Raw genomic sequence first — 17044 nt, forward strand, 5'->3', positions numbered from 1 at the left:
GTATACCCCGCGCAACCTATGATACCCCTCCACACCAGCCACACCCATCAACTTCGACTTTCCTCGTTCCCCACGACTTCATGACCTAGAGATACCAACTTTGAGAGCTTGCGCACATCTTCAATTTACATAACCCCTTCGTTCAACGTCCCCCTCACCGTAATCATGGGGCTCATGACCACCAGCGACCATGGCCACAAGAAGGAGGAGAGCGGCAGCGGTGGCGGCTTCATGGATAAGCTGAAGAAGCCATTCCGCGAGCTAGAGGACAAGCTTGAGGGCACCCATCTCCATGACGCAAAAGTTCACTTGGTGCACAAGAAGCACCAGATTGGCAAGCTGGCCAACCTAGTAAGACGACATGCTCCCCTCCCCCTTCTTATTGAAGCTCATCGCGCATGGGAAAACTACTCGTAGCGACCAGCACAACTGACATGCGCCCCAGTTCAACGCCAACCATCGCCACGACGAGGAGCACGAAAAGGCCACCGACGACAAGCGGACAAAGATCGGAGAGGAGCACCGCTTCAAGTCCTTCTTCCCAGAGCGCGATGGCAACCTGATCAAGTGGTATGTCGACGGCCGCGACTACTTTTGGGCCGTCTCCGAGGCTCTCGAGGCTGCCAAGGAAACCATCTATATTTGCGACTGGTGGTTGTCCCCCGAGCTGTTCCTGCGTCGCCCCCCTCACCACAACAAAGAATGGAGACTGGACCAGGTTCTGAAGCGCCGCGCCGAGGCCGGTGTCCAGATTCACATCATTGTCTACCGCGAAGTCGAGGCTGCCTTGACGTGCAACTCCGCCCACACAAAGCACGCGCTGCAGGCTCTGTGTCCCGAGGGCTCACCCGGCTACGGCAACATCAAGATCATGCGCCACCCCGATCACAATGTCCTGTCCAACGGCGCCGACATGACCTTTTACTGGGCCCATCATGAAAAGTTCATCGTCATTGACTATGCCATGGCCTTCATCGGAGGTTTGGATCTGTGCTTCGGTCGGTGGGACAGCCACACCCACCCTCTCGCCGACGCGCATCCCGAGGGCGTCCAGAACGAGGTCTGGCCCGGACAGGATTTCAACAACAACAGAATCATGGATTTCCAAAACGTTCAGGACTGGAAGCAGAACGAGCTGAGCAAGGCCGAGTACGGTCGCATGCCTTGGCACGACGTATCCATGGGCGTCGTCGGTCCCGCCGTCTATGACATTGCCGAGCACTTTGTCCTGCGCTGGAACTTTGTCAAGCGCGACAAGTACAAGCGCGACGAGCGCTTCGACTGGATCCAGCTGCGCGGCCGCCTGGCCGAAGACGAGGACCTCGTGGGAGTCCAACGGCCCAAGCATCCCGTCGGAGAGTACCTCACCCACCCTCTGGACGAGCGAAGCCTGTCAAACCTGGAGAACAAGGGCACCATGCACGCCCAGATCGTGCGGTCCAGCGCCGACTGGTCCAGCGGTATCCTGACCGACCACTCGATCCAGAACGCCTACTGTGAGATTATCGGCAAAGCCGAGCACTTTGTCTACATTGAGAATCAGTTCTTCATCACCGCTACCGGCGACCAGCAGGCACCGATCCACAACAGGATCGGCCGTGCCATTGTCGACGCCGTCGTGAGGGCTGGCAAGGAGGGCCGCAAGTTCCGCGTCATCGTCCTCATCCCTGCCATCCCCGGTTTCGCCGGTGACCTCCGAGATGATGCGGCCACGGGTACCCGTGCCATCATGGATTACCAGTACAAGTCAATCTGCCGCGGCGAGCACTCCATCTTCGAGCAGGTCAAGAAGGAGGGCATCGACCCCAGAAACCACATCTTCTTCTTCAACCTGCGATCCTACGACCGTCTCAACCGCACATCCGCCGTTGAGAAGAGAGAAAAGGACACGGGCGTCAAATACGCCGAAGTACAGCGCGCGCAAGCCGAAGAAGTCATGGGCACAGGCATCCACGGCATCAACGACCCCACCGAGAAGGAACGCGACGAACACATGGGCGGCAAAGCCGAGCAAGTCGGCGGCGGCAAGACCGACGAGGCCCAAAACGCAATCGACGCCAAGAAGCGCTTCGAAGCCAGCCTCGGCGACACGCAACTCAACAACAAGACCTCGGTCGCGCAGCACGCCATGGCTAATTCTGGATCCATCGAAGACGAGCCGTGGGAGGACGAGGACCCGGAGACGGAGATCCGCAACTGGATCCAGGAGGAGTTGTATATCCACTCCAAGCTGTTGATCGTCGACGACCGCATCGTCGTCTGCGGCTCCAGCAACCTCAACGACCGCAGCCAGCTGGGATACCACGACAGCGAGCTGAGTATCGTCATGGAGGATACGAAACGCGTGCCGAGCACCATGGACGGGCAGCCGTACGAGGCCGGGTGGCATGCCACCTCGCTGCGCCGGTACCTGTGGCGCGAGCACCTTGGCCTCCTGCCCGCGCAGGAGCTGGATGGTTCCGACGACCCCAACGCGCGTCCGCCGGGCGTCGCGGAGAACGACCCGTGGGACCGCGACGATACGTGGAAGTTTGTTGAGGATCCCATGAACGACGAACTTTGGGAGATGTGGACGGGTAATGCTACGCGGAACACGGATTTGTACCGTCACCTGTTCCACGCTGATCCCGATGACCACAGTAAGTTTTCTCTGTTCTCTTTCTTTTGGAGTGTGTTCAAGCTGACGTTATCCTTCTAGTCAAAACCTTTGATGACTACGACAGATACCTGCCGCCAAAGGGCGTCAGGGCAGGCCACATTTTCGACCAGTTCATGCCCGCGGCGGACGCGCGGCAAAAGATTGACCAGATCAAGGGCCACCTTGTCTGGTTCCCGCTCGACTTTTTGCGGGACGCCGAGATGGCGGAGAAGGGACTCCAGGTGAACCAGATCACCGAGAGTATCTACACCTAATGAATCGGGGCGGTTGTTGTTTTGGGTTTTTTCCCATCAGGATAAGATGGAGTGACGAAGAAGGGAGGAATGCAGATGGACTTTGGAAAACACCCCTATGAATAACGTGAATTAATGTATTAATACCAAAAACGGCCATTTTGGCTCTCGTGCTTACTGTTTTAATGTGGGCATATGAATGATATCTTTTTTTTTTACTTTTTTTTTGAAGATGACGTTCTTCACTTTGAATCATGCTTCAATCTCTCTTGCTCTCCCGGACACATGGTGCTAGTATGATAGAGGTCAAAGTTGTCATTTGATCTTAATCACGACAATATGGTCTTTATTACTTATTTCATGTTTGTTGCTCCATTATAGCCTTTTTCTCTCTTCGATCAGATACATTTCCCCTATTTTCCCTTGCGCCCTGCCAGCATAACAATAGCAATGACCACTACTTATTTGCCAATACCTCATGATTATTCCCCTTCTTTAAAAGGTAGTCTGCAGCTTTGGGTAATCCTTGACCCGCGCCTGTAAATCAGCAAAGATGGAAGCCGAGTCGTCGCCAGAGAGGTGCTTCATGCGCTTTTCGTCCTCGTCTCCAATCTCCTGGAGGACGTCCTCTGGGTTCTCCTTGCCCGCCTTGACGTCCTTTGACTTTGGCTCGACGGCATTCTCGATGCCAGACTGGCCGATGAAGAGGAACTGGGCATAGGGGTAGTCGAGGTGCTCGGGCTTGGTATTTGTCCACCGCAGGTCGCGGAAGTCGTCCTTAATGCTAGAGGTCATACTGTTAGCACTCTGAACCAACCGAAAAAAAGGGGATCATGATGATGTCGCATACCTCTCTGGGAAATCGGGCGTCTGGTCGAGACTAGCGTTCGCAGGGCCCTTTTTATAAGGGTTCTTCGTGCTCAAGATGAAGCTGCCCTTCTCCTTGAGCCCAAGCTCCTTCTGCACCTCGCCCAGGTCAGACGGCAGGGTAAGCATATACGCAAGATGGCTGTCGCTTCCAGTATTAGTAATCACATAAACGCCCTCCCCAGCCGGCGTGGCAGCAGGCGCATGCGATACCCCGGATTTAGTCTGATTATCAGCACCAGACAAGAACTGCTCCTTGAGCTCGGCAAACGAAGCGCCCGCCTGTTCGACAAAGACCATGAATTTGTCGCGGTCCGTCTCAGGGAAGACCTTTTTGGGGAGGGCGAGCAGGCGCGTGTTGCCCGCGTCGCCGATGGGGCCGTCGCCCAGCTTGGAGTCTGTGGCGAGGGGGCGGAGGATCATGTAGCTGCGGGCGATGTCGTCTACTTCTTCGGCGCCGTCGGTGTTGACGCGGGCGCGGAAGAAGAAGTAGATGATGCCCTTTTCGAGAATGGTGGAGGGGATTTTGTCCTTTTCGCCTGTCTTCTCTGCAGTTTCTCCGTCTGCTGCGCTTGTATCTGGTTTATCCTCCTTGGGAGCTTCTTTCTTCTTTTGCTCTTCGTCTACCTTTTCCGCCTGCTCTACCTCTTCCACCTTTTCTGCCATTGCAGCCTCTTCTTCCTTGGTTGGCTCCTCTGGCTTCGTCGAGCCGTTAGTGGGGGCTTCATCTTCGCCGTCCTTCATCTCCGTGTCGGTGGACTCTTCCTTTGCTTCGGCTTTGCCTTCAGCCTTCTTAGACTCTGAGTCATCCTTCTTCTCAAAAGCTTCGTCAATGGTGGTCTGGCGGGTGGCATCATCATCATCCGACTTCTTCGCACGCTTGGCATCGGGAGATCCATTGGCAGCATCCTTTTCGATGCCGCGCTTCTCGCCTGCCGCGGCGGAAGAGTCTGCGTGGCCATTGGCGTCGGCAGCACTGTTGGCACGCGATCTTGTTCTCGTAGTGACCATGGTGTAGGTTGGTGGTGGAGGCAAGATGTGGAGTGAGATGGTTTGTATGGATTTCTTTCCTTGAAGGAGAACAAGATTCAGAAGAGGTCAATTGAAAGTGTATAGTGTGTCGGTTGGAGTGGGAAAAGGAGGGAGAGTTGGGAGAAGAAGAAGGCTTTGGAAAGCACTGGTTGCCGCGGTGAGCAAACAGCTTCGAGGCGGAATGCGCGACTGAAGCAGTTTGCCAGAGTCCTGATGTCATCGGCTTGCGGTCGCACGCGTCGCGTTTCTTCTTAGCAAAGGCGGGTAGCCGCCATTATGTAACCTGGCGCTCTTCCTGTGACGTGCCACGGTTCCATCTCGCGAGTTCGTCACTTCTATGTCTTTTCTTTTGCCATCAGGGGCTCTGATGATTGTCGTTTGATGTAAGTGGCAGGATGCCACCTGTGAAACTTTTGTGCAAGTCAACGTCGCCCCCACGAACGCGATCACTGGGCATTGCCCGCCATCATCGGCTGCTCTCATGGTATGGTTATCTCCAGATGGTCAAATACACGCCTGAGTTCCAATTCTGAACCAGAATAAACTGAACAATGGATACAGAGAACGACGAGAGAAATGGAACAACGGCATACCAAACAGGGCGTTTTGGTGAATGCAGTCTCACCGAAAAGACGCTCTCATATAGGTCGGGCAAGGCAGAGACGCCGGAGAATGCATCAGAATCAACCGAAAGTCAAATCGCGAACGCCTGCTTGCGATCGCGCCTTCGAAAAAAGGCCTGATACGACATCGCGGCCGTCCTGGTCGCGATTGGCCCTCGCTCAGTCGCGGGCGCCTTTTGCAGAGGGGCCCAAACCCCTGCCCCCTACTTAGTCATGAAACCGGCCAAACCGCTCATAAGCAAGCATCTCATCCCCGATGGCACAATTGGCTAGCGCGTCAGACTGTTAATCTGGAGGTTGGTGGTTCGAGCCCACCTCGGGGAGTTTCAGTGGTTAGACTCCACACCACAGAGTGCACCCCAATTTCTTTTGCATCTTCTACAGCGCACTGGAAACTTTTTGCTCCCTGGAATAATCCCCCCCATCTTCCTTCCCACCTCGTTTCTCTTCCACTGCTCTCGTCCTCTTCTCACAGGTCCGTCATCGCACTGTAGTGCAATACATTGATTCATGATTATCGCGTGTGCAACTGTTGGCCTTTTCTTTTGACCATTTGCAAGCCTGCGAGACATGCCTAGCGCATGCCTTACTGCGTGCTGCGCTGAGTAGACGCCTCATATGTTTTTTAGGTAGTGAGGCTTGAACTTTTTGTTTGCTCGATCCGCCCCGCGCATCAGGAATTGGTCACCAAGAACCTCGAAAACGAATCGCCGCGGGGAGCCTTGTGGGTTTGACTCTGTATCCGGCTCCTTGACGGGTATTTCAAATTTGAACCATGTTCCCTCTTTTGGTACAATCTTGACATAGTTCATTGGCGTGATGATCTCGAATGCGAATTTGCCGTCTTTAATAACGATGCCCTTGATGCCAACCCTGCTTGGGCAGGAGCTGCGCGATACTTCAACCGCAGCACCGTGAAACTCGGCCGCACTTAGTTTTGCCGACGCAGAGGCGCCGCCTGTGTATAGCTCCGAGCCTAGTATTTCCTCAATATAGCCCAGCCAAAGGCGGTGGAGGGGTTCGAAGATGGAGTATTTTTGGCCCTCGCGGGGTACTTCGTAGAGGCCCCGCCTGTGTCTTTCGCGGGCCGAGAGAGGTTTCGGCTTGAGCTTCTGTTTCCTTTTTGATTCTTCGCGGGCCTTGCGACGGGCCTCTCGAGCATTTGATGGCGGCGGTGGCGAGCTTGGTCTGAGGTAGAGCGGTCGGTACTGGATTTTCTCGGAAAAGAGACGGTTGGCGCTGTCGGGAGAGTGTGCCCGGGCGAGGAGAACCTGTGTGATGGGCTGATTTGAGGGAGCCATGCTGTGGAGCCAAGTCTGATAGAATGCAAAATCCTGCGGCGATGGTGTGATAGTGTTGAGTCGCCGTGTAGCTGTGCTGGCGCAGAGTGTCCTCGCGATATTGCTACTTGCTGGTCGCAATGAAAGAGTCAAGGTTGACGCAGGAAAGATGGAAAATTAAATGTTAGTGCCTCCAGATTGTTGGTGGGTACGTACCCATCTCCAATTGGTGGCAGGCAGGAACAAGCAGGGTGGCTCCTGCAGCAGCAAACATGGATAGTTAGTGTTTGTTCACATGCCGAAGCCGCTAAATGCCACTGGAGAAGGAGCTCGGCTTAACAGAAGCGTGCAGGTGGCACTTGACCTCAACGGTCCACCCAGAATTCCCCCAGAAACCCGGCGGGCAATGACAATGCGACTTGGAGGCTCTCCGGCGCATCTTCCACACCACACAACTCACAACACACCCAAGTGAGCCAATCCCCTTTTCTCCAAGTCTCAACAGTCCGTCACTTCTCCAACGCCATCTTGCGACTTTGATCGGGGGACCCAAGACACAAGTACGGCAGTTTACATCCTCCGCCGTGTTCTTCTACTGTCGGCGATGGCAAGGGACCTTTGACGGACTGTTTCGGAGCAACCCAGAACGACCTAGCACAGTTATCAAGAACCACGGACGGACGGGCCGAGGTTCAAAGATCTACAATTTCCACGCGTGCTCTTCCTACTCCTACTTTGCTTCACTCGATACCCCACGAACACCTCGAAGACGTCACGAACTGACCAGACTCACACCACATTCCCGGACCCTCGCCCAACAATGGCGAAGAACGACGATTCTGCGCCGGATCTGAAGATCCTCGGCGACCAAATCACTCTTCAACCTAGCGGCTACATCAAGCCCTCCCAACCACGCGATGACGAAAAGGAGGAGGCTCTGATGAAGCACATGGCACGCTTCCGCCAGGAACCGCTACAGTATGTACCACCTGCGCGCCGAGCCGCCTACCCACCGGTCTCAGCCTCAATGCCGATCCAGGAACAAGACTAATTCGCTTTCCCTTCATTAGGTTCCTCCGCGAAGTCTCTCTTTACGTCTCCGGTACCGGCTGGCGCGCCTACGATAATGCCATCGGCCAGCCCATCTTCTACTCCGGCTTCAGCGATAAGATGAAGGAAGCTGTACTGTCGGCGCCCCTGTTGCAGTCGCGCATTGCAGATCTTGCTGAGAAGCGTGTTGCTGTCGAAGAAAAGGAAGGGCTGTTGAACCAGCAAGACAAGGACTTTGTTATGAAGCGCGCGCGTAGACGAGCAGTCATCGAGTCGGGTATCCAAGAGGTGGCAGACAAGATGACGGACGACATGATCTGCAAGTTTGAGAGCAAGACCTTTATCCGAAGCGCATACTATCTCGTCACACAGTTGACGTTGCGAGCCTATAACCAAGGCATCCACGTCTCTAGTGAGGAGGTTCTGAGGCTGAGGAAGGTCGCTGAAGAGGCCGAGAAGAAGAAGCAGAGCATCATATTCCTCCCCTGCCATCGATCACACGTCGACTATGTCTCCCTGCAGCTCATCTGCTACCGCCTTGGACTCGGCTTGCCCGTCGTCGTAGCTGGCGACAACTTGAACTTCCCTCTTGTAGGAAGCTTCTTGCAGCACGCTGGTGCCATGTGGATTCGGAGAGCATTCGGCGACGACATTTTGTACACAACTCTGGTGCAAACCTATATCGACACCCTGCTACAAGGTGGTTACAACTTTGAGTGTTTCATTGAGGGTGGTCGGTCAAGGACAGGAAAGCTGTTGCCTCCCAAGTTTGGTATTCTCAGTTTCATCTTGGACAGTATCCTGTCTGGTCGTGTGGAGGACGCCATCATCTGCCCAGTGAGCACGCAATATGACAAGGTCATCGAGACTGAGGGCTACGTCACAGAGCTACTGGGTGTGCCTAAGAAGAAGGAAAACTTGGCAGACTTCCTTTCCGGGGGTTCTTCAGTCTTGTCCCTGAGACTTGGCAGAGTCGATGTCAGATTCCATGAGCCATGGAGCTTACGCGGTTTCATAAATGAGCAGCTCACCAGACTGGAAAGATTACCTACCGGCCTCAACATGGACACAAAGAACCCCGAAAACACCGCTATCCGACAGAAGCTTCTGCGCATTCTGGGCTACAAGGTCTTGTCAGACATTAATGATGTCTCCGTCGTCATGCCTACAGCCTTGATCGGAACAGTCTTACTCACTCTGAGAGGCAGAGGCGTAGGCAAGACGGAACTCGAGCGCCGCGTTCTGTGGCTCACCGATCGTGTTCGTGCAAAGGGCGGCAGAGTCGCCCACTTTGGAGCTGCACCGCTCTCTGACATTATCGAGCGCGGTCTTGATGTTCTGGGCAAGGAGCTGGTCGGCGTCGTAAAGGACCTTCCAGAGCCTACATATTATGCCGTTGATCGCTTCCAGTTGTCGTTCTACCGCAACATGACGATTCATCTGTTCATTTCGGAGGCTATTGTTAGCGCCGCCATGTACATGAAGGTGAAGCAGGGCGGTGGCCCGGCCATGCAGGATATCTCCTTCCAAGAGCTGCAAGACCAGATCCAATTCCTCTCGTCACTGTTCCGTGGGGAATTCATCTTCCCCAGCGAAGGCCTAGCTGCCAACTTGGAAAAGACGCTGCGAGACCTGGAGGCAGACAAGGTGCTGAAACTGCACCGCGACGACCAGGGTAAGGTCATTGTGGTCGGTCTTTCAGATCACGAACGAGTCGTTGGTCGGGAGAATTACGACTTTTATTGTTTCCTCATCTGGCCGTTCATCGAGGCCAGCTGGCTTGCAGCTGTCTCGCTCATGGGCTTGTCGCCACCTCTGGGCCAGAAGGATGATATCTGGATCGAGGTTGCAAAAGCCCAGGGCAGTGCACAAGTAGTAAGTGGACTAAGATGGATATTCATTATGGCATATGTGACTGACACTCCCCAGCTCGGCAAAACACTGTACCACCAGGGCGACCTGAGCTACTTCGAGGCCGTCAACAAGGAGACATTGAAGAATGCCTACCAGCGATTTGAAGAGGAAGGTATACTTCAGGTTGTGAAATCAAAGGACCCCAAGGTTCCTCCACGCCTGCGTCTCGACCCAGAATGGCGCCCCTCCCGCGATCCGGAGACCGGCAGCCTCAACGCCTCTGGCCGGCTCTGGGACTTTACCGAGAAGATTGCGTCCAGTCGTCGTGAGGGCAAGAACCGTCGTGATGGTGCGACTGTAAGCACACGGGTACTTCGTCTGACAGACTTGCTGGGAAGCAAACTGTTTGACGCTGCTAGAAACATTGACGGCAAGGGGGTATCGCCTCTGCTGAGTATCGAAGACGCGCGCCAGCTGAAGAAAAGCGTGAAGGAGCAAAGGAGGCGCAGGTCCCTGGAAAACCGCGCGCACCTGTAGATGATGTATTACTTGTAAACGTGTGAAGCGTGATGATCTTACGATGTATTTGTTAATTGCAAAGCATGGCATTCTTGGAAATTATAAGAATTCTATATAGCATTATGCGGCAAGATAGTGATATCACTCGTCTTTAATTCCTGACCAAAATCCAACTCCCCGAGTCGCTCCTTACTGGGTGCTAGGCTTCAGAATGATGTTGTCAATAAGGCGCACTGCAGGACCGTCGTTATGACCAAGGTCCTCGCCGGGCTGCGGCTCTTCCACCGGCAGCATCTTTACAGCACCGCTCAAAATTCCGCCCTTTGTCGGCACAACAGTGTTAATCTCCTGCATGGTGTCAGGGTCGGCCAGCGAGATGTAGTCCACCTCAAACATGACCCTATCCTTGGGCGCCAGCTTCGACTGCTCCGCCAGAACATCAGCCGTAACTTGGTTCGCGGCCCCGAGGATCGTCTCCCGATCCAGCGCGCCGCCCTGCTGGTGCTTTTCCTCCGCTGCTTTCAGCGCACGGTTCAGCACCGTCGCGACCTTGCGTCTACGCTCGCCGAGGTAGACGTTACGCGAGCTCAGAGCCAGGCCGTCGTCCGCGCGTGTCGTCTCGCCGATGACGACGTCCATGGGGAGCATGAAATCTTCCACCATGCGACGGATGACGACTGTCTGCTGAACATCCTTTTGTCCAAAGTATACGCGCTCCGGCTGGACAATGTTGAACAGCTTCATGCACACCGTCGCGACGCCCCTGAAGAAGGTAGGTCTGCTCGCGCCCTCGAGGACCTCGCCCACAGGCGTGATCGTCACGAAGCTTCCCTTGCTTCCGACTTCTTGCCCCGGAAAGCCGGAGGGATACATCTCCCCCGTCGTCGGCGCGAACACGGCGCTGACGCGGCCGAGCATATCCCCGTCGCCGGCTAGCTCGCGGTCGAGGTTCCGCAGGATCTCCGAGTCGCGCGCCCAGGTTACTGGGTAGGACGCCAGGTCTTCTGCGATGCCGAATTGTGCTGGGTTGACGTAGATTGATACGACAACGTGGTGGTTTTCGCGGGCGGCGGCGCGGATGAGGGAGAGGTGGCCCTCGTGGAGGGCGCCCATTGTCGGGACGAGGCCAACGGAGCGGTAGTTTAGGACGTGGGGGCGGCGCCAGTGGCGGAGGGCGGAGACGGTACGGAAGACGCGGATTGGACTTGAGGGGAGGGTTTCGGGGCCGCGGGACGGGGAGGAGGACGAGGAGGAGCATGCTGTCCGGAGCTGTTGTAGAGCGCCGGAACGGGTTGTGCTTGCGCCCGCGGCGCGGAGGGTGCGGGCGAGCATTTTGGACGATTTGAGATTGTGTGGATTGATGAGAAATAGAAGATGAACTGTCTTAGGGAGGAAGAAAGGAGATTGCGGCCATTGTGGAGGCGCAATGGCTTTGTAGAGTCATCCAAAGCTGTGATGGTTTCTGCAGCGGATTTTTGGGGACGACGGAGGTCTGGTGGAGATGGAGGCGGCGGTCTCGGTGTTATCGGTGAGTTCGGTGAGACAGGCAAGGTAAAGAGCTCTGGGAGCTTGTGTGGGGCTTCCGCACGTGATAGAATGACATAAGCGGCCTTGGAGGCTGTATCCACCGCGAACCTTGATGGTTTCCGTGTGGGAGTTTCCGGAACCCGCAGACCGAGGCCTTACCGATGCGGGAGCCGATCTAATCAAGGTGAAGCTTCGGTGTGCACCCGCGTCGGGGATTTCGCAGCGGATATCCACTGAATAACCTCTCCAAACTTCCCGCTGTCACGGCCCTCCTCCCTGGTCTCCCATGCTCTCACACTCCCCCTTTCCCCATCATCTCTGGCACATCTTCTTTCCCATCTCTACCTCTTATCAGCTGGCGATGGAGTTACACGTGCTATTCTCAGGCAAAAACAAGAGAGCCAATCTTGAATGCTACACAAAGACAAATGGCCAGGTCAGTGCCTCGTACAATATGACACCAGAGAACTCTTGTACAACACGAGCATGCCAGATTGTCGTCGAACTTTTCCCATCTTCCTTTGGGCACGATTGACTCGGTCCCGCGATCTGATGCCCGATTAAATCGACGATACTTTCTCTAGGTCGTGCCGACTTTCCTCCTTTCTCCTTCACTCCCGTTCTTGCACCTATCTACTCTTGCTCCAATTTCAATTAGACTCTCTGTCCTTTCTTCCTCTTTCTCCGGATTCTTTCAAAGTGAACAGAATGCCTCGGCTCCATCACTTCCTTATTGATTTCTCCAGGTCTTGATACCGATTTGTCAAATCTCCTGTTTCACGCCTGGAGACACTTTCTTGGCATCTCGGCTCAGATGTAGCAGATTTCTCTTTCGCCTTGCACCTTTGTTTTTCCTCCCCCTCCCCCTCTTCCCCGATTCTTCCATTCTGCAGAGCACTGCTGTGCGCTAGTACCGGGTAACTTCAGACGAAAAAAAGAGACGCAGGAGATCGAGGCTCGGCTTGCTGCAGGTTGGGCCTGCGGTGGGTGGAAGGAGGGAGGGTAGGGAGGGGAGCCCAATCTCCCGGCCGATTAAACACCTGGCTGTGACACAGCTTCCCAAGGACTCGATGCCAACGGCGCAAAGCAAATGCAAATGCTTGGTGACTTGCCAAGTCTCACGACGTTGCCGTAGAAAGAGTTACAGCAGCAGCCAAGGTGCCACAAAAGTGACAAGACGACTCGAGATGCAGCATCTGGGCTCATCTTCCACCCCTTCCACCCCTTCCGCCAAGGTGTCCCGATCAGCCTGGGCGTCGGCTGCAGATGACGAATACAAAAGACAGGAGTTGCAAATCTGAATATCACCAAGAGACTTGGCGGGCTCTTCTTTGCCACAGCGGTAAGTATTCATTGTATCAAGTAGTCGCAAAGGCCCCACGAACCCCCCCCCGCCCGGAGCCGGGACGTCCGTCACAGCCAACCAGCCCTTGACCGTTACGGTGAAGGAGTCAGGAGCCTTCCCCAGGAATGCCTACCCGCGAAAGGACAAGGCAAAAACTTCCCGAGAAGCTTATCCCTTCCCGCTTGAGAAAGATGAGCCTCGCTGTCTTGTTCCGGAAGAGAGGGCCCCTACTCTTGGCCCTTGGGGTTTGGTAGTGTAGCCTCCTTGGAGGTTGTGGGGGACCGGCGGCGACGGGAAGCAAGGCATGACGACGGGGGAGTACGGATATACCGTGATTGTATCGCAACCAGGTCCCGTTCAAGCTGGAAGAGAACAATTGTCACGGGTGGATGGGAGAGTGGCATAACGCTAGCTGCTGATGCTAATGTTGCTGCTGCTTGTTCCTCCACATACTTGCTTTCCACGGCCGGGAAAATCAACAACTACGCAACCTTGTATTCCCGAGCCGCTGAGTGAGTTCAAGATAATGTGGTGGCTTGTATCGAGCTTTCGACAACGCGCACCCGCATTCGCTTTCGAATTCTGTCATGAATTCTGATCCGGATCATCGGACGAAGACTCGCTTCTGGCTGCTACTCTTACTGTTGCTGCGAGGTTCGCTCAGGAACCAGAAAAAACCTAGAATATGCTGCATTTCTGACACTCTTCTGTACCTTGTCCCATCTCGTTGGTGTTAAGCGCTCGGCTTACATGACGGACGGAAAAAAGAAGCCTATCCTATCCATCACCTGATTGGGACAGGCCTTCTCTGGTACTTTTGTTTCACTTTGGTTCGTCTGGTGGGCAAGTTTCGTAATCCGCCGCACGGGGGTGCGCTTGGCAGAATACAGCAACATTGAGTCTCTTGGCATTTTATGTGCAGGGCAGCAAGTTGGCTCTTGGACCGGTACGCAGTGCTCGGCAAACTGCGCAGCCGGCGGGAGAAAAAGGCAGGAGGGAGACTATGAACGTGACAAACGTCCCATGCCCGGTGGTTACTCTGACAGAAGAGTCCCAGAAGAAAGAGAACGGACGAAAGTTCTTATGTGAGGGAAGGGTCAAGACGCTTCGATGCTTTTAAGTCGACACACCTTAATTCTATGATCTTGGAGGCTACCGGAAACTCAGAAGGGGCAACGAGACCCGGTGGCAAAGGCAACCTAACTCTGAACTGTGTTTATTCTGGGAGAGAAGGATGGCAAGCCTGTGGTTGGGACATTTTGGACGTGGTGTAAAAGGCCAAACGAAACATGGGCAAAAGCTTCCCCGAATCAACCCCCTCTCAAGGAACGAACCTTGCTTGCTCGAGCCTATATTCGCAACTACTGACACTGTTAAGGTGAGATGGGCGAATACGGTTGGAGGGTTTCCATGCTATTGAAATCATGACTGGGAGGGTCGCGAGACAGTCTTCCCTCTTCGGCTCTACTCGCCCTACTACCGTGACGTGCCCGACTCGCTTCCTTCGGCTGATGTTTTCGACTTCGCTCGGTCTTGCTAATTCTGTTCGACAACCTTGTTGAGGTTCTGGCTATAGTTGCCAGTACGATAAGTCCGGTATAGAAGGTATACGGCTCTTCCAGCCAATTGCGCAGCAAAGGTACGGATAGGCTGCGGTTGTCATCTTTCGCGCGGCCGGCACCGCCTATGGGATCGACGTACCCGGGGCAAGGGAGAATGAGGTTGCGCCGGGGCATGGCGATCAAACCGTCCCGAGCGGCCTGGAGCAAAACAACTCGGCCGGTGGCGGGGATGATGTTGGGGGTGGTCCACTGAGGCACTGGGCTGGGCAGGCAGGCAATCCTGGAGGGCAGAAAGAAGCGAACATGAGATAATCGAGAGCATCTGGCATGATGGTGGACGTCAAAACAACCAGACACAGAATACGACGTTCCGCGACCAACATACGCCAGCTGCTGGCGAGTCCCCCTTTGCCGAGTCCCCACACTCACTACGCAGCGTGGAAACAGAAATCGCAACATGAGGCGGTGCTGGGCGCTGCTGAGAATCAGGCGGAAGCATCATCAAGCGGATGCAACTGCAACTCGTCCCGTAACGATTGCCAATCATGCCAGGGGTTTGGGGGACGGGGTTATAGTTGCTGTTGCGTGGCCCTTGATGGAGAGACTGGCTCATGATGGGTCAATAATTCCAAAAGAATCCACGGCCAAGCCTTTTCTTTGCCTTGGTAACGCCGTGACGGTTGGCCTCGAGGGACGATGATACAAAGACGCCATACCACGCACTGACGATGGCTGACGTTGGAAATTCTGGGCAGGCTGCCAATGGATGGTCTCGGCATTCTGGGAAGCAAGAGAAGCCGAAGCAATCCTCTGGCAGTGACAGAGAAGCTCGAGAGAATCACGGATGAGGGGGGGGGGGGCGCCCGTCCTGGCTCAGGAGTATCCCTGAGCGCGCGCGAGAGAGAGGATCATCTGCTCTTCGCACTTCGGAAGCTCGTCATCCTATTTCCCGTTGGAGATGTCGAATATTCTCCGACGGCGAAAATAAGAATGATTTGAGAACCAGAATGGAACAAGAGAAACAAAAAAGGAAGCAACTGGGACGGAACAAATTGTGGACGACAGGGTCCAAGTCACTCACTCACTCACTTCACCAACGGGATTCAGGTTAAGGCACTGGAATGGTGTGGGAAGCTGGCTGCCCATGTGCTGTTTGGCTGCACTCTTCCAGCCCTTCGACCATCATTCTAATCATTCTAGCGGCACCTGGAACCCCGGAAAGGCGGATCTGCAACACCAGTCCCGCGCAAGGTACGGGCATGTGGGAGGGGGAAGTGCATGAGGGAGATGAGGGAGGATGATTGGGTGAAGGAGCCGTGTGCTGTGGCTGTGTGTGTGCGTGTGTGTGTGCTTCTGCTGCATGGTCCGAGAGACGCGGGTCTCGGAACAAGGATCGCGAGTTGATCTGGGTGATGACCCCCGTCATTCTTCAGTGGCATCTAGGTACGGACAACTCAGCTGGATGGTCGTCGCTTTGAGTGTGCAACATTGGCAGGTCTTGGAGAAACTGCATGGCGTATGAGATGGAAGAGGACAGGGAGAGGGAGCTGATCTCGAGCTGTTGGGTATCTGTCTTGCCTCTCTTGTTCATCAGCCCGGCAGAGTCTCTTTCAGCTGTTTAGCAACGTGTCGAGCAGCAAAACACTTGATCGGAACGGCTAAACGGCGCCGAAAGGCGGATATCCCGAGCTCAGGCCAGGTTGGACGATGGAGCACGTCGGACCACGGCCGTGTTGCGAAAGAGAGTTGATCTATCTTCTCTTTCTGTACAGATGTTTCTTCTTTGGCAATCACTCGCACCACGACACACGCACACATGCACACACACACACGACGTCAACACCTATTCGATCCCGACTTTCTAATGCCATCGTGATCGTCGCTATCAAAACAGGTACGGACCTATGACCACAGACTTTCTGTGACTGTCACCATCGGCAAACGCTTCTTCCATCTTAAAAAGTGGAACCAAGGGACCGCTCCGGTTTTAGAAGATCCCACACAAAAAGTGCTAAATCAAGCGAGAGGAGGGAACGCTTGGTTGTGGTTGTGGTTGGTGTGGTGGGATCAAGACACGCCCGTGTGGTGCGTCCATCACACACGTCCTACGCGGCCATGTCTCTCTTCCTCAACTGTCTGCTGGTCTGCCCAGTTCACTTTTCTCCTTTCTTCGTCCGGGGACACACCCACCAGTCACCCCATCTGCCCTCGCTCGCACCGCCCTCCTTCGCCTCAAGTTGTCACTGTGTCACTGAATCTCGCACTCTTCCGCTGTATCTGCTCCCCTTCCCTCAGTCTCTCATCCCGCCCCCTCGGAAATCTTCAGTCTCAGCCTCCCTGCCTTTGCGCCCACACTCTCAGGTACCTCTCAGTCAAGGGTAGGTGACTTGTTTTCTTGCTGCTCTAATCACCTTATCCACGCCCCCGTTCCTGCAAGAGAGGGACCCAAGCTCGACCTGTTGCGAGAGAGTACTCCGTGATTACCGTACCTGA

At 54.8% G+C, this 17044-nt stretch overlaps 6 protein-coding genes and 1 non-coding gene across 7 annotated transcripts; 3 read left to right on the top strand and 4 right to left on the bottom strand.

Annotated features, from left to right (window-relative positions):
* Positions 1 to 3110, top strand: BDP55DRAFT_685322 (uncharacterized protein). The gene is made up of 3 exons (XM_060576441.1): positions 1 to 351; positions 446 to 2639; positions 2699 to 3110. Exons 1-3 carry the CDS (start codon positions 166 to 168, stop codon positions 2911 to 2913), a joined length of 2595 nt encoding a protein of 864 aa, XP_060422289.1. The 5' UTR covers positions 1 to 165; the 3' UTR covers positions 2914 to 3110.
* A 277-nt stretch (positions 3111 to 3387) lies between these two features.
* On the bottom strand, positions 3388 to 4770 carry BDP55DRAFT_566989 (uncharacterized protein; the record flags this gene model as incomplete). The annotated part of the gene is made up of 2 exons (XM_060570552.1): positions 3388 to 3676; positions 3743 to 4770. 2 exons carry the CDS (start codon positions 4768 to 4770, stop codon positions 3388 to 3390), a joined length of 1317 nt encoding a protein of 438 aa, XP_060422290.1.
* Positions 4771 to 5664: 894 nt separating this feature from the next.
* BDP55DRAFT_t323 lies at positions 5665 to 5738 on the top strand. Its single transcript has one exon. It is a non-coding gene; the product is annotated as a tRNA-Asn (tRNA).
* Positions 5739 to 6028: 290 nt separating this feature from the next.
* BDP55DRAFT_734809 (Rof/RNase P-like protein) lies at positions 6029 to 6715 on the bottom strand (the record flags this gene model as incomplete). The annotated part of the gene is made up of 1 exon (XM_060580249.1): positions 6029 to 6715. One exon carries the CDS (start codon positions 6713 to 6715, stop codon positions 6029 to 6031), a length of 687 nt encoding a protein of 228 aa, XP_060422291.1.
* Positions 6716 to 7342: 627 nt separating this feature from the next.
* On the top strand, positions 7343 to 10221 carry BDP55DRAFT_435230 (acyltransferase). Its single transcript, XM_060567555.1, has 2 exons — positions 7343 to 7672; positions 7765 to 10221. The coding sequence occupies exons 1-2, from the start codon at positions 7515 to 7517 to the stop codon at positions 10133 to 10135; spliced, it is 2529 nt and encodes an 842-aa protein (XP_060422292.1). The 5' UTR covers positions 7343 to 7514; the 3' UTR covers positions 10136 to 10221.
* Positions 10222 to 10225: 4 nt separating this feature from the next.
* Positions 10226 to 11636, bottom strand: BDP55DRAFT_685328 (uncharacterized protein). The gene has a single exon (XM_060576442.1). The coding sequence runs from the start codon at positions 11447 to 11449 to the stop codon at positions 10307 to 10309; it is 1143 nt and encodes a 380-aa protein (XP_060422293.1). The 5' UTR covers positions 11450 to 11636; the 3' UTR covers positions 10226 to 10306.
* Positions 11637 to 14131: 2495 nt separating this feature from the next.
* On the bottom strand, positions 14132 to 15238 carry BDP55DRAFT_435243 (uncharacterized protein). Its single transcript, XM_060567556.1, has one exon. It carries the CDS (start codon positions 15008 to 15010, stop codon positions 14363 to 14365), a length of 648 nt encoding a protein of 215 aa, XP_060422294.1. The 5' UTR covers positions 15011 to 15238; the 3' UTR covers positions 14132 to 14362.
* Between the last annotated feature and the right edge of the window lie 1806 nt (positions 15239 to 17044).

The sequence above is a fragment of the Colletotrichum godetiae genome, assembly GCF_030913485.1.
Source record: "Colletotrichum godetiae strain CBS 193.32 chromosome Unknown BDP55scaffold_90, whole genome shotgun sequence".
In the NCBI taxonomy this organism is placed as follows: Eukaryota; Fungi; Ascomycota; class Sordariomycetes; order Glomerellales; family Glomerellaceae; genus Colletotrichum; species Colletotrichum godetiae.

What these genes read in the sequence shown, in the direction of transcription:
- BDP55DRAFT_685322 (XM_060576441.1), top strand. Translation starts at nt 166, where the DNA reads ATGGGGCTCATGACCACCAGCGACCATGGCCACAAGAAGGAGGAGAGC. An exon ending in TTGGCAAGCTGGCCAACCTA is followed by an intron (nt 352 to 445) that starts GTAAGACGACAT and finishes CATGCGCCCCAG; the next exon opens with TTCAACGCCAACCATCGCCA. An exon ending in CGCTGATCCCGATGACCACA is followed by an intron (nt 2,640 to 2,698) that starts GTAAGTTTTCTC and finishes TTATCCTTCTAG; the next exon opens with TCAAAACCTTTGATGACTAC.
- BDP55DRAFT_435230 (XM_060567555.1), top strand. Translation starts at nt 7,515, where the DNA reads ATGGCGAAGAACGACGATTCTGCGCCGGATCTGAAGATCCTCGGCGAC. An exon ending in TTCCGCCAGGAACCGCTACA is followed by an intron (nt 7,673 to 7,764) that starts GTATGTACCACC and finishes TCCCTTCATTAG; the next exon opens with GTTCCTCCGCGAAGTCTCTC.
- BDP55DRAFT_685328 (XM_060576442.1), bottom strand. Translation starts at nt 11,449, where the DNA reads ATGCTCGCCCGCACCCTCCGCGCCGCGGGCGCAAGCACAACCCGTTCC.
- BDP55DRAFT_435243 (XM_060567556.1), bottom strand. Translation starts at nt 15,010, where the DNA reads ATGTTGCGATTTCTGTTTCCACGCTGCGTAGTGAGTGTGGGGACTCGG.